At 38.2% G+C, this 16,408-nt stretch overlaps 1 protein-coding gene across 38 annotated transcripts in view; it reads right to left on the bottom strand.

The window, feature by feature from the left end:
- Positions 1-16,408, bottom strand: part of LOC108719750 (regulating synaptic membrane exocytosis protein 2) — a 358,076-nt gene that overhangs the window by 151,547 nt on the left and 190,121 nt on the right. For 26 of the 38 annotated variants that reach the window (XM_041567991.1, XM_041567957.1, XM_041567955.1 and 23 more), the window contains one exon: positions 302-510. The exons of 1 other annotated variant lie outside the window; for it this stretch is intronic. In XM_041567991.1, the coding sequence (XP_041423925.1) occupies positions 302-510 (209 nt within the window). Of the gene's footprint in view, positions 1-301; positions 511-650; positions 719-16,408 lie in introns of all 38 variants that reach the window. 11 more of the 38 variants (XM_041567969.1, XM_041567971.1, XM_041567973.1 and 8 more) reach the window with 1 other exon arrangement.

Raw genomic sequence — 16,408 nt, 5'->3', positions numbered from 1 at the left:
TCTTTTCTGCACCATAAGAAGTTCTACAGGGTCTATAAAACAGCTCGGAGCTCATTTAAAGACAGCTGACGAAGTGCGATACAGAGGCAGGATGCCAGACGAGGCCAGATTTATTTTTTTTTTTAAGAGGGGGGGACACGCTCAAGATAGGCCTTTCTGGCAGACAGCAACTGGATCACAATGCAACCTTCAAATAAGCCCCCTCTGTCTTTCTATAAAATGTTCCAATTAAATGAGCGACAGAGAGCAAACGAACACCAAAAGAGCAGATTAAAATGCAGGCTTCCACAAATCTCAGTACCTTCTCGCTATGACTATGCTCTTCGTTAAGGGTGGTGCTACTACAGGTGTCTACCCCAGAGTCTTTAATCTGAGGCTCAGACCATTCCAAATCCTCTTCCAAAGAGTGGCCTCCAAAGCACACCATTTTCTTTTGTCTTTCAGACAAGATGTTAGAGTCCGACAAAACTGCCTGCTCACTAGTTTTTCTTTTTTCCCTTTGACTGTCCCCTACAATCGTGGGATAAAAAAAAATGATATATATATTTATAAATATATATATAAAAGAAAACATGCATTGGTATAAAGAAAAACAATGGGAGGTGTGGAATGGTAAAGGAGGTTGGATGTTAAGGCCCCACATGTCTCACCAAAGACATTGGGGAGGCCTCACTGCTGTGCCAAGACGAATGCTCCACCCAGTTGTAGTCCATGTCACCTGTGAGGGGCAAATAGATAAGAAAGTGCAGTAAAGGAAAGATGAAGAGAAAACAGGAGAAGAAAAAACTCCACATTTCCATGTCGTACATTCTATAAATAGACACTTTGAGACAACAAGTTCCCTAGATTGCAATACACAAATGATGCACTTGGTAAACACAGTCAACACCTTTTTCCACACAGATGCATCATTAAAGACTCCTTTATCTTTACAGATAAAAACATTTTCCTAAACATGATAATTAAAGGGATACTGTCATGGGGAAAAAAATTTTTTTTCAAAATGAATCAATTAATAGTGCTGCTCCAGCAGAATTCTGCACTGAAATCCATCTCTCAAAAGAGCAAACAGATTTTTTTATATTCAATTTTGAAATCTGACATGGGGCTAGACATATTGTCAATTTCCCAGCTGCCCAAGTCATGTGACTTGTGCTCTGATAAACTTCAATCACTCTTTACTGCTGTACTGCAAGTTGGAGTGATATCACCCCCTCCCTTTTCCCCCCCAGCAGCCAAACAAAAGAACAATGGGAAGGTAACCAGATAACAGCTCCCTAACACAAGATAACAGCTGCCTGGTAGATCTAAGAACAACACTCAATAGTAAAAACCCATGTCCCACTGAGACACATTCAGTTACATTGAGAAGGAAAAACAGCAGCCTGCCAGAAAGCATTTCTCTCCTAAAGTGCAGGCACAAGTCACATGACCAGGGACAGCTGGGAAATTGACAAAATGTCTAGCCCCATGTCAGATTTCAAAATTGAATACAAAAAAATCTGTTTGCTCTTTTGAGAAATGGATTTCAGTGCAGAATTCTGCTGGGGTAGCACTATTAACTGATGCGTTTTGAAAAAACATGTTTTTCCGATGACAGTATCCCTTTAAAGCAATGTTATAATGCAAGGCAGCATATTAGGTATACATGCAGGTAAAACTTGACTACAATGCAGGGAATTCTAGATTTTCCACTTCAGTGCCTGGAAGGGATTTATGCCAATCCTATATATCTGAAAGGAACTTCTGAAGCCCAGTTATTTGCGCATTACATTTAATCTTTCTATTGCTGGTCATTAATCACTTCCGGAAATAAAGTGCTCGGTTAGAAAGAAAAAAAATCAGAGCTTAAGATTAGTGAGGAGCCAATGGTCTTTTAAAGATCATCGATCTGCAGGCCGCAGTCTTCAGTGAGATAAAATCAGCTGGGAAGGTCAAAGTACAATAAAAGAAATCTATAGAACAATACATATTTTTTGGACATTTGAGCTTGCTTTTTAAATTACCGTACCAGTCACCTGCCCTTAAAGGGGAAGGAAAGCTACGGAGGCATTTTATTGCCAATAAATTAGTTGCATTAGTGCAAGCTAGAATGCTATATTTATTCTGTAGAATGTTTTACCATACCGGAGTAAAAAGCTATAGAAGCTCTCTGTTTGTTTAGGATAGCAGCTGCAGTATTAGCTTGGTGTGACATCACTTCCTGCCCGAGTCTTTCCATGCTCACTTATAGCTCTGGGCTCAGAATACAGCAGAGAAGGGGGAGGGAAGCAAACTGAGCATGCTCAGGCCCGGGGCAAGGAGGTTTAAGCTGAAGGCAGGAAGTCTGATACAGAAGCCCATGTGTACACAATAGAAGGAAAGAAATGCTGTGTTTCTTTTGAAAGAGGACTCAGAGCAGCATTACTTTGAGGGTTTACTGGTATATTTAGGTAGACCTTTCTGATAAAGCTTACTTAATTTTAACCTTTCCTTCTCCTTTAAGTATCAGATTATCTTTGGAACGTGAACACCATATGGAGAATACATGAAAATGAAAAATATACATTTCTAGAATATTTTGTGAACATTTTTACCACTAAAATTCACCTTAAGGGGGTAAATTAAAACTCCATTGTAAGTAGACTGGGCAATAGGTGTAGCAATTCTACATTTCAACTCATCTTTGTTGTTAGGTCAATGGTCGCAGGAAAGATCATTCACTACAAGCATTAAGAGCTGAACTTCCCTGCAAATAAACATCCAATGTGCCAATACCCTTCATTGATGAGTTGCAAAGATAAGAAAGGTAAGATTAGAAGGAACCAACCCTCGCTGAAGAAAGATCAGAGTTCGATTAGAGAGATGTTCTCTAAAGAAAGTGGAACGTTTGTCTTCAGAACCTCAAGTAAACCCCAGAACTATGATTTTTAACAAATTGGTACTTTGTTTTAAAAAATGTTGTTAAGTTTTTCTGAAAATATTGGGAAGAAAAAAACCCTAAAAAAAATATAGCCTACAAAAGGAAACAGAAGGATGAGATAGGGGATTGGTTAATATAGGAAGACTTCAACTGAATTCCCCAGGCAGTGACTATAATTGTATATATCTGACAGTTTCTCTTACTATTAATAACAAAGTAAGATTTGGGATTGCATGATAATAAATGATGGTGGTCACACTGCAGGTTTGGCAATATAATATGCATTCCCTACTTAACGAAGTTCCCCAAGGTAGCCAAGGTCCCAAGGTATTACTTCTTGAATTTAAGATTCTTGCTGCCATCTGTGCATAATGATCTGTTACATTTATAAATCTGGAAACAATCTGTAGGTGTGCCGTTAGGAGGATTTTTTTTTCAATTTTGTGCAAATGCTGATTTGGTAGTACGCAGTATGTGCTGTATAATCTCATTTAAAGGGGAAATAAAATAGAATACGGCTAGAAAAGCTGTATTTTGTATACTAAACATAAACTTACTGCACCACAAGCCTATTTAAACAAATGATTTATGCTTTCAAAGTTGGCCACAGGGGGTCACCATCTTGTAACTTTGTTAAACATCTTTGCAAGACCAAGACTGTGCACATGCTCAGTGTGGTCTGGGCTGCTTAGGGATCGTCATAAATTACCAAAAGAGCACAAGTCAAATAATTTCTGCCAGAAGCCGACACAGCAAGACTGATTAATAATCAGAATATGCTGACTGCACTGGGTCCTGTGTTGTCATGTAATCTAATGTGGATTTTATAGTTTTTATATTGTTTAATACAAACTTTCTCCAACTCTGCAGAACCAGTGGCTGCAGCAAAATAATCCTCCAAAGAGAATCCCAGTTTATCAGTTTAAATCTGGCTCCATGATCTTTGTCCCTGCAGCTGGAGTTGGAAACAGTAAAGGGGATGTAAAGGCAAAAATAAAATCCAATACAAATCTCTGTCGCCGACTGCTCTACAGGGAAAAAAACAAAGCTGCTTGAGTTCTGCATGGCTGGGAATTAAGGCGGGGGCTCCCCCTGCTGTTCATAAGTATGATTGTTTCCCTGCTCAGCAGTTAGGGACCATCTGACAATTCCTATCCACAGCAGTAAATGAAGGGAGAATTTCACTGCATACAGTCAGGTTTCTTATAAAAACGGTACACATTTTTTAAATTAAAGTATATTGGAAATAGGTTTCTTTTTCATTTAAGAAAGTAAAAATGGGATTTTATTTTTTTGCCTTTACATGCCCTTTAATGTTGCTTGGGTATATATCTGTACAAAGACCAAGCAGGGCCAGCCTAGATGTGAGGGCAGTGGCTGATGGGGAGATTTGTCGCCCACTATATAAATGCATGATTGCGAGCAACAAATCTCCTGAATTTTTTTTTCCATAAGCATAAACATTGCAAAGTCGCCCGAAGTTTCCTCCGGAGGCATCTTTGAAAGAACCAATAGAAAAGCATTTTCGCAGTCGTGCATTTTTATCTCAGGTGACAAAACTCCCATTAGCAATTGCCCTTATGGAAGTGAAGATGGTGATCAACTGCCTCTTTGGAATACTGGGTACAGACAGAACAAACAGAAGTAGTGATGGGCGAATCTGTCTGAATCTGGGTGAAAACATATGCGAAAAATTCACAAAACCCATTGAAGTCAATGGGCGTCAAAATTATTTTGATGCACGACAATTTTTATGCGCTGGACTATTTTTTGTGTCTCAGTGAATTTTCCCCACAGTTTTGCGAAAACAAGGGCGGAAATTTGCCGCAAATTCATGCCTTGCGGATAAATTCGCCGATCACTAAACAGAAGTTCAAACTAATTGGAAAATGTTTTTTAATCGTTTGTTTCCATCTGACCAACTTCCTATAATCTTCATGGATCAAACTAAAGCAATGTATGTATAACACATTATCCTTTACGGACACATTACAGATCACATCCCTCTATTCCAGGTGTCCCCAACCTTTTTTTACCCGGGAGCCACATTCAAATGTAAAAAGAGTTGGAGAGCAACACAAGCATAAAATAGTCCCTTGGGAGCCAAAATAAGGGCTGTGATTGGCTATTTGGTTGTCCCTATGTGGACTGGCAGCCTACAAGAGGCTCTACTTGGTACTATACTTAGTTTTTATGCAATTAAAACTTGATTCCAAGCCTGGAATTCAAAAATAAGCATCTGCTCTGATGACCTAGAGAGCAACATCCAAGGGGTTGGAGAGCAACATGTTGCTCGCGAGCTACTGGTTGGGGATCACTGCTCTATTCATATATAAACACAAGAAACAGAACAATGGGTATTGAGAACCAAGTATGAAAGAGAAGAACCATATTGAGAATCAGTGCACCTATAATTATTAGAAGCTCAGTGATTTAAGAAATACCAAATGTTTCACATATCGTGATCCTAATTGGCCGAAATGTATTTATTTTATTCGGACTGCAGAACTTGTGCTGATAGGAAAGGTATTTTGTTAAACTTGCAGTTGGAGTCAGTAATCATTTTACCGTTCGTATGAAGTGACCTCATTCAGTCAGCTTAGTTAAACCAGACACCATTTCAGATTTCCTTTGACGGAAACCTAAGGCCTATTGCTGGCTAAAAAAATATAAATCAGTCCATTTAGTCTAAAAAAAGCTTATTTCAATAGAAGAGAAGTTGAAAAAAAAAAAAAATAGTGAAATTAATAGAATTATGGGGGGATCAGTTCATTTGATACAATTAAAAGTAATGAGCTTTCATTCATTTACTATTTAAAGAGCTGCCTTTGGGGGTCAAATTAGGAACAACCGCAGCAGGTTTCCCCTCTTGGCTGTGCAATTAGTACTGAAGTGTCTATAGGAATAGTGCCAAAGTGCAACAGCCCAAGAGAAGCCTAAACAGGTCAGACATTGATACAGTCTTGTTGGGTTTTATTTATTAAAATATTTATTGTCTTAACAGTTCTGTTCTGTCAGTAAGAAGCTCAAAAATATATGAATACAAATATTCCTGCACTGTTGCCCTTTGCTGTTTGGTTCAACCCCTGTATTTAGAGACTAAGGAATAGCGGGAATAATAAGGTAAGATGATCGGTCAAACACTACATATTTCACTGATGCCCAACCTGTGGCCCTTCATTTATTGTTGAAGTCTCAGCTAGTGATGGGCAAATAAATTCGCCAGGCGCGAATTTCCACGTTTTGCCGCCGGCAAATAAATTAGTGAAACTGCAGCGATAATTCACCGGCAGCAAAAAGTTTTGGACACCAGCTGGAAAAGTCTATCGCATCAAAATCGTCAACAATATTCGGACACCCATTGACGTTAACGCCGGCATCAAAATTGAGCATCAGGATTGACGCGGGTGTTAAAATAGATGCAGGTGTCAAAAGAGTTTCAGCGATTTTTCACCGTTTTGCAAATTTTGCAGGAAATTCAGGTTTTTTTTTTTGGAAAAGCGAAATTCGCCCATCACTGCTCTCACCCCCCTACTGATGATAGATGTAGATGTTGTGAATCGTGCGGAAGCAGCTAGACAGTTCTATTTTATACAGAATTTGATGAGCATATGTCGTTTTTTTTTGTTACCTAAAAGACTTTGGGGCAAATTCACTAAAGGGCCAAGTGCAAATTCGCTACCACTACGCTAATTCACTAAAATTCAAAGTAGCTTTTCGGCAGCCGAACGTTGGCAAAGTTTCGCTAGCATAAATTTGTCCGAGAAAACATTTCATAGTGAACTTTCGCTAATGTTTATTTCTGTCTAGCGAAACTTCGTTAATACTATTACACTTAGGTCAAATTGAATAGAGTGGGTACATATAGGTCATATATATGTCTTTATTAGAGATGTTGGTGCAAATGCTTGAAGTGGCCACAGATTATTAGAAATGTCCAAGGAAGCAAAATAAAGACAAACGAGATCCTCTAATGCCCTAGATACAACCTCACCCTAAAACAAATATAGAAAGCATGCCCCTCAAATGGTTAGAAAAAATGTTAAAACAAAATTCTTTACAGTCACAACTTTTAAATACAATCTCACTTTAAAATATGAAAAAACGCCACGGTTTTTTTATTATTATTTTTATAACTTTTGGCATACAGGATATGATGTCACTGACAAGATTGAGGAGGATGAAGCTTCATTTTATCATTTTGCCAGGTCTAAGCTGGTGAAGGAAAATCTGGCTCTTGAAGGAACCAGGAGTGGCTTTTTGACCCCATGAAAACCTCTCCGGCGTTGCCGCCTGAGGCAAGTTTCTCAACTCTACAGGGAGTACAGTTAGATACCCTATGGAAATTTGAACCTGGGCAGTAATCCATGGCACCCAATCAAATGTTTGCTTTCATTGCTCAACCTACCGCAAAAAGCCAACCACGGATTGGTTGATGGGTTACTTCCATGTGCAACTTTGCCCTTCATTTGTAAATGAGCTCCATTGGGCCCTGCAAATGATGAAAGTTCTACAAACACACTGTATCAAGTCAATATATTAACTTTTATTCAGAGCCACATTTGTTTTTTTTTTTCTGATGACATTTTCAAGAATTCAATAATGTTCTGTGTATATTTATAAAAAAGTGAAAAAAAAACAATTCTCCAGAAAATTAACCGTCTAACAGTATCGGTTCGATTTTCTGAGAATTCAATTATGTCCAATTGATAAACATGCCCTACTGAACCGTGAACTTCATAAAGTTCTGATTGGCTGAAGACTGGCCAAGGCCTGATCATAATCTGATTGGCTGCAGGTTGGCAGGCAAGTTTAATGTTCTCATACCCCGATTGGCTACAAGTTGCTTTAAGCTCTATTTTGTCACTAATATGTACAGAGTGTGCACATTTACAGAATATATTAAACAAATGTAACTATGGCTATTGGTCCTAAGAGAATCATGCACAAAGAATGAAATGTGCATGCTGGGTAATTGTTTAAACCCAAAAGGCAAACATATCTACAGAAGTAAGAAATTCCCTTTGCTTGTGCAGCACAATCTGCTCCGGCACAACAAAGGTTAAACAGAGAATATATATGGCTTGTCCCCAAAATGTCATTATACATCTCAGGGATGTAGCTCATATCAGAATGAATTGTAAAATATCCCCTCTGTTGTTTTTGCTGTATAGCAAATCTCATTCCCAGCTGTGAGCAGTAGCACGAGCACTGCCCCCTCTTTATTCTTGCCCACCTGGGTCGGCAGTCTTTACTGTAAACACAGTGAAATCCTACTGCTGCCCAAGTGAAATGTCAGTTTAAACATCATCATCATCATCATCATTTATTTATATAGCAGAAAACACAGTCTCCCCACAATCACAAAATTTAAACCAAAATCAAATAAATCAAGCTAATTTTGGATTTGGTCCTTTCTGCATTTCTGGTGGGACCTCAACCCCACTTGGACAAAGCAACTTACACAAACACCATGGAATTATTTATATAGCTGGCACATATGCAAGTAGAGCAAATACCTTGTTACAAATAGAATACAGGGAGCCAGAACAGACAAACCATAAGCCATTCAGAAGGGGAACTTTCACGAAAATTAAAATTCAATATAAGCTTTTTATAGGTGAGCTCCTTTTGCCTAGAAGATATATTAGAGCTCACTCTATTATAATCAGCAGACATCATGTCTCTCTACATGCAGAATTTGTGCAAAAGGCAGTTATTTTATTAGATTTTGCTTGTACTGTAATCGGTTACAGTATTTGAATGAGCTCCAATACATCTGCTAGGAAAGGAAGCCCCCTCTATAAGATATATTGGATCTAACTGTCAATGAATATCTGACACCCAAACAGGTCTGGATTTGTGGAAAGGCCACCAAGGCCCGGGTCTAGGGCGGCAGGGTTTTAGGGGGCGGCTTGAAGCCCAGAAAGACCCGCATTGGTTCAGAAGCTCTGGGGTTGATCATGGGATACAATAGATTTTTAAATTACCCATGTATCAATCCCCAGTGCTCATGTCCTGATGATGAAAAGTTGTGCATGTACAGAAATGAAGGGGAGGGGACAGGGGCGACGAACGTCAGCGGGCCTAGGGGTGCCATTACGTAAATCCGGCCCTGCACCCAATTGCTGCAAGAAGACAGAATGAAGAGAAACAGATACTGAACATACAGTTGATTATTACAGAAACAATGTAGAATATTTATTTGATTGTATTTACAGAGTTTCTTATTTCAGTATGATGAAGCTTATATTAAATTTTTGCGATAGTTCCCCTTTAAGATGAGCATAAGCATGTCTGGGTAGAATGTGGGTAGAGACAGAAAGCTCATTGAACCAAAGATCTTTCCTGCTCTCCCACCCAAGAGTCCCCTCTAATCCACTTTATATCATCTCCCAATCTTCCTCCCTGTGCCACTTATAGACAGGTTGGCCTTTTTTTAATATTGAACAGCATGATAAGCACAGAGGTAGAGTATGAGCTAATTAAAACACAGTCATTGAACGTTTCTCAGTGAGAGGCACTTATGCAAAAAAACATGCATGCTCTCATGGCTTCTGAAAATTGTATACTGCAAGGGTTTTATTTCACCTTTTTATAGGATAGTGCTGTAAATTAAATTAACCGAGATGTCTGGGGACTAGTTGATTTTCTGCTCTACCAGCCATCCTCAAGTACAGCCAGAGAATAGACAAAGCCAGAAGGATGCTTCAACTAAAGCAAGCTTAACAAACTAAGGCAAGACAAACTGAAGAAGGAAAGTGACAAGAGACGTGCATGCCATTGACGTACAAGTGACTTTTATTACCCAGGGTGCTTGACCTGATGAAGATCATGTGACTGCTTCCAGGAATAGATGGAAATGGGTGCTTGGTGGGACAGAAAGAACTACTAGACTACACTGGTACATCTCATCTAGTCCCTATCAGAAGGGGAGGGCTACTCAAAAAAGAATAATCACAACTTTCTGGCAAGATGAGCCATCAGACAAGCACTCACACCCACTCAGGGTCGGACTGGGCTGGAGACACATCGGGAAAAATCCCGGTGGGCAAGACGTCAGGAAACGTCTAAGATGGTGGGTGGCAAGATGAGCCAACAGACAAGCACTCACTCCCACTCAGGGTCAGACTGGGCTGGCGAGACACCGGGAAAAACCCCGGTGGGCGATGGAAAACCCCAGGTCCTAAGCATTCTGGATAACATACCTGTAGTATGGGATCAGGGGATGTAGAGAAGTAAATGAAGAGCATGCAATCTTAGAAATTTGGGGAAATGAGAATTTGAGTAGAGAACGTGTTTGTCAGGGGTTGATTAAAAAACGACAGAAGACAATATAAAATGAATGTGACAGTTAGAGTCAGTGTGCACTTGACACCCAAAAAGACCAGGAAACAAGATAAAATAAATACGATTATCAGACCCTGAAGGTAAAAAGGAAAGTGCTTTAAGGCTTTGCAAGGCATTTCTAAGGGATATGCTGGAAAAATATTAAATTAACACTGGATTTGCTGAAGCTGTAACATCATATGCAGGCCAATACTAAAGAAATAAAACGCTATAAATAGCTGTTCCTATTGTATCTGCTTAATTACCTTCTGAAAGAATACACTTGCATGAATATATCCATGGCTATCTGTATTGATATATACTGCATATATACAGGTTTGGGACCTATAATCCAGAATGCTCAGGACCTGGGATTTTCCGGATAACAGATCGTTCCGTAATTTGGATCTTCATACTTTAAATCTACTAGAAAATCATGTAGACATTAAATAAACCCAACAGACTGATTTTACATACAATAAGGGTTAATTATATCTTATTTTAGATCGAGTACAAGGTACTGTTTAAATTTTATAGAGAAAAAGGAAATCATTTCTCAAAATTTGGATTATTTGGTTAAAATGGAGTCTATGGGAGACAGCCATTCCGTTATTCGGAGCTTTCCGGATAACTGGTTTTCGGATCCCATACCTGTATATATATGTATGTATATATATATATATATATATATATATATATATATATATATATATATATATATATATATATATATATCATAGCTTTTGTGTGGTCCCGTATATATATATATATATATATATATATATATATATATATATATATATATATATATATATATATATATATATATATATATATATATATATATATATATATATATATATATATATATATATATATATATATATATATATATATAATGCATAATACACTTCCCCGAATTTACACTTTCCTGGATTTCACACCATCTTTTACTGATGGGGGATCTACTGTATATTTATATTTGAAAACATGTTCGGTAGTTTTATACAATTTTCTTTTAATGTTAGATTGTAAGCTTTTGAGGCCAGGGATATCTATGCTCCAGGGCACAATTTAGCATTCACTGCATTGTATTTCCCATTTATAATTCCTTTATTATAAATGGGAATATAATTCCCCTCTGTATTCATTTTATTGATTTGTAATGAATTAGGGAACCTCCAGGCCTCTTCCCCACTTCTATTACACCAGAAATATACAAAATCCCAACAATGTGGCAGAAATAAGCAAAGAATAGATTGCAAGGATCATTAATTCGGCAGCACTTTACCTACCCAGCTAAAATGCAGCTGCTGATTCAGGGAGCTACGGCTGCAAGAAGGAAAGTTCAAAGCCAAAAGAATTTCCATCACTCTGACACCTCAATAAAATTCAGAGTAAATTAGTAATTGGATCATTAATAATAAAGTCTGCTTTGGTAAATACATTTCCCCTCAAGGGGGATCCATATGTATTCTACAAAAAGCATTTTGTCTGCATACTTGATAGAAATAAAACAAACAAACAAAAAAACCCAGAAACATATATTTATATATTCTACTACCATTTGGAGAAAGGCGAGCCCTAGAGATCACCATTGCACAACTGTTATCGACTGACTGAAATGCAAAAGCATGCGACTGTGCATTTTTTCCCTGCATTCCAGTGTCTTTGCCTTTGCAAGGGGGGAAAGCGTTCGGCACTTACACTGCATCAGAATCATCAAAATTAACTCCAAAGGGGCAGATTCACTAAAGGGGGAAGTAGCTGTCCCTAGCAACATTTCGACAAAAATCCCAACTGCAGGGACATAACCAATTTACTAACAGGCGTAGGTGACAATCCGCTAGCGAACGGGACTGTTGCTAGAGTTCATTCGGACTCTATCGACAGGCGACTTTTCGCTCTAGCGAATGAGTATAACTGCAAATTCACTAAGATGTGAATTTTACTGAACGTTAGCTCTTTGTCAGTTTCCTTCACCACCTCAGACCAGACGAACTGCTAAAATGAAGTTACATCTTCCTCAATCTTATGTCAGTTACATCATACCCTGTTTGCTAGAAATGCATTAAAGTTGCAAAAACGCTGGCGACTTGTCCTTTTTTAAGCAGGATTGCCTGCAAAAGTCCAAACTATTAAACTTTTTTGTGTTAACATTTTTCCCCAGACATTTGAGGGCCATGGAACATTCGTTTTAGGATGGTCATTAGATGATCTCTTTTGTCTTTATTAAAGTTCGCTCAGGCTAATTTGTATACAACGGGAAATTATAACGTTTAATGGATGTATATGTTGCAGCAAATACATTTCAATACACAAGTCCAGGGAACCTTGATAAAAAAAATAGAGTTGTTATATTGCCCTACAGATGAGCCCACTGTGTAGTTTATGTTCCATATGTTATGGGGGAACCCGGTTACCAAAAAAAAGGGACTTTTTGCAGGCTATCACTCTGAAAAAAGGAAAAAGACGACCAGCATTTTTGGGACTTATAAACTTTTTCCACTAAATAAAAAATATGATGAAAGTAACAGAAGATTGAGGAAGATCTATGCACTCCAATGCACTTACGCTAGCTAAGTTACGCCTACGTCCATTAGTAAATCAGCAAAGTGCCTGAAAGGGGTAATGCTGGCGAATCGTCGCCAGCGGTAGTCACTTCGCCCTTAGTAAATCTGCCACATGGGAACCCCGGAGCTACTGCCTGGTCCAGCAGTGCTCAATTTGGAACAGTAGAAACGAAGGATTGAGAGAAGTCAAGTGGAACTATATGGACGTGCAAGGAGAGAATTTGGACCCAAGTAACCATTAATGAAAGTGGTTTTATGCACAACTGACTGCTGGGAAATTGAAGGAACTGCACTTGCAGATGTACATGAGCCCAAGGAGTTCATTAGTTATACTGGAGCTGCAAAAGCAGTGGTCCAGCAAATCAGCAACTTTGGCTTTTTTACGTGAGTGGCCACATTGTAGTAAAATCTCTCACGTGCCATGAAGGTCAACTGATTTATGGAAACTCAATTCACATGCCCAGAACAAGTCCTATAATGTCTTTGAAATAAAATCTGCCTCTGTTTTTTTTAATTGCTTACTGTCTTTGACTTTTTGTAATCAACTGGAATCAAGTCATAAGATTAAGATGTACTTTCGCAAACCTTCAGCCTATGGTGAGGGCATTGATCACATTCAGGATGACGGCCTTTATCCTGGCCATACCCCTACAGAGCCCAACATCCTACATTTGAAAATTGCACAAACCATTGTAAGTGGAGAAGCTCACTCTGAAGTCAGTAATAGACTTACAACCTGGGTGCATTAACTTAATTTATTAGCTTGCCCATTTTCTTGCTCTTAGATTTGTTAAAAATAAGCCATGGTCGAATTAAACAAATACAGTATCCCTATAAACTCAGTTTGCTGGGACTCCAGTATAACATTATAAAATCATGGCTGACGTCAGCTGAGAACCTGAAGATAAACAGATGGCCAGATGCAAAGAGAATTAGGTCTGTATAACCGATCCTGTTTAGTGCCAGCAGAGCTCCCTTTCCCCCATACAGATTATCAGTGGTATATGTGTATCCGGCTCTGGGGCCATGTACAGGAATCTGGCTAGATAGGAATCAGTAGAGTTAGATTAGAGTGTCATTTATAGTGTGGTATATTAATCAGTGTACATCAGGTCCATCCTGTAACCAAAGGCAAAAACAAAAAATACATTAATACTACAGGTATCGGACCTGTTATCCAGAATGCTCGGGACCTGGGGTTTTCCGGATAATGGGTCTTTCCGTAATTTGGGTCTTCATGCCTTAAGTCTACTAGAAATTCATTTAAACATTAAATAAACCCAATAGGCTGGTTTTGCTTACAATAAGGATCAAGTATACCTTAGTTAGGATCAAGTACAAGCTACTGTTTTATTATTACAGAGAAAAAGGAAATCTTTTTTAAAAATTTGGATTATTTGGATAAAATAAAGTCTATAAGAGACAGCCATTCCGTAATTCTGAGCTTTCTGGATATTGGGTTTCCGGATAAGGGATCCTATACCTGCACAATAAACTAGCATTATGGAATAAATGCATGCTTAGGCTACAAAGAGTATTTGCCATTCATTCACAGACCCTGGTCAGACAATGTGGTCAGGTAAAAGGGTAAAATATATAGTGAATAAAGTACCCCTCTTGTAAAATATAAGGATATTATAAGTCACCGAGGAGTTTCATGACCATATAAAACACGAGGCCGAAGGCCGAGTGTTTTTATACAGGTCATGGAACTCCGAGGTAACTTCTAATATCCTCATATTTTACAACTGGGGGTACTTTATTTATTATAATACACAAGTTTCAATGAGTCATGTGACAGAAATTACATCAGAACTCACCGTTTATAACTGATGACATCAGAACTCATCGTTTATAACTGATGACATCAGAACTCACCGTTTATAAGGATATAATTTACAGTATATTCATGGCTTTTGCGTATTATATATTATTATGCGGTACACATACTAGATACATTTTGAATGTATATAAGAACTGGATCAATAGTGGCCTATGGCTGCATTTCCCGAGACAAGTCTATAATCTGCTTATTCAATGATCTGGCAAACATAAAAAATGGAGCTACTCCATATTTGGTCCTTGCGAGGCAGATCATTTCATTACCTGTATATAACCCGCTCCCTTCATGCTTTGTTTTGTAAGCAGAATTCCATTATGCAAGGGGTTATCTGTGATCTGCCAATCCAATGATCTATTTGGCATCAGTAATAACCAAAAACATAGTTTTTTTTTAACAATTAAAACAATAGGCAAAAAGTATGTTCACAGAAATTTTTCTTCTAGCCCAGCATCCAAAATGGAGACTAATACAAACATTTAGTCAAGAACGAGAATAAAGAAACATGAAAGAAATGTGGAAATGAAAACAGTCTCTCTTTCATTAAAGGGGACCTGTCACCCAGACATAAAAAGCTGTATATTAAAAGTCATTTTCAAATTGAACATGAAACCAAAATTTGATTTTTTATTAAAGAGGTTGTTTACCTTCCAAACACTTTTTCAGTTGAGTTGTTTTCAGATTGTTCTCCAGAAACAAAGACTTTTATCAATAGCTTTCCATTTTTTACCGTTTTAAAGCATGAACTTACTGCACCACAAGCCTAATTAAAACAAATAATTTATGTTTCAAAGTTGGCTACAGGGGGTCCCCATCTTGTAACTTTGTTAAACATCTTTGCAAGACTAAGACTGTGCACATGCTCAGTGTGGTCTGGGCTGCTTAGGGATCATCATAAACAAAGCTGCTTGAGTTCTGCATGGCTGGGAAGTAAGGCGGGGGCTCCCCCTGCTGTTCATAAGTATGATTGTTTCCCTGCTCAGCAGTTAGGGACCATCTGACAATTCCTATCCACAGCAGTAAATGAAGGGAGATTTTCACTGCATACAGTCAGGTTTCTTATAAAAACAGTACACATTTTTTAATTAAAGTATATTGGAGATAGGTTTTTTTTTTTCATTAAAGAAAGTCAAAATGGGATTTTTTTTTTTTGCCTTTACATGCCCTTTAAGTTTAAAGTTTAAGGTTCCGGTCTCTGGTAGCTCAGTAATTCAGGTGCAGATTCTGCGTTGTTACAGTTTCGTTACATTTAGTTGATACATTTCTCAGCCACAGTTCTGGAGTATTAACAACTATTGCATTAATTCTAACAGCTGCCTTTAATGAAATTCAAGGATTCTGCTCAGCAGGGACAAAGATAACAAATATAACAACTAAACGTATCAATTTTGAACAGTTAAAGGGTCAGCGACCCCTCCATCTGCTTTAGGAGTTAAAAACGGAAACTTTACACTTCAATATTAAAAATAGCGATGCACCGAATCCAGGAGTCGGTTTGGGATTCAGTCTTTTTCAGCAGGATTTGGATTCAGCCCAACCAAATCCAAGTCCTAATTTGCATATGCAGATTAGGGGAGGGAGGGATATCACATGACTTTTTGGCAAAAAACAAGGAACTAAAAAAAGATTTCCCCTTCCCACCACTAATTTGCATATGCAAATTAGGACTTGGATTTGGTTGGGCTGAATCCAAATCCTGCTGAAAAAGACTGAATCCCAAACCGACTCCTGGATTCGGTGCATTCACTTTGGTATTTGGTATTT

The sequence above is a fragment of the Xenopus laevis genome, chromosome 6S (assembly GCF_017654675.1).
Source record: "Xenopus laevis strain J_2021 chromosome 6S, Xenopus_laevis_v10.1, whole genome shotgun sequence".
In the NCBI taxonomy this organism is placed as follows: Eukaryota; Metazoa; Chordata; class Amphibia; order Anura; family Pipidae; genus Xenopus; species Xenopus laevis.
Note: the sequence above shows the minus strand (reverse complement) of the source record. Positions and strands in the feature narration are given on the sequence as shown.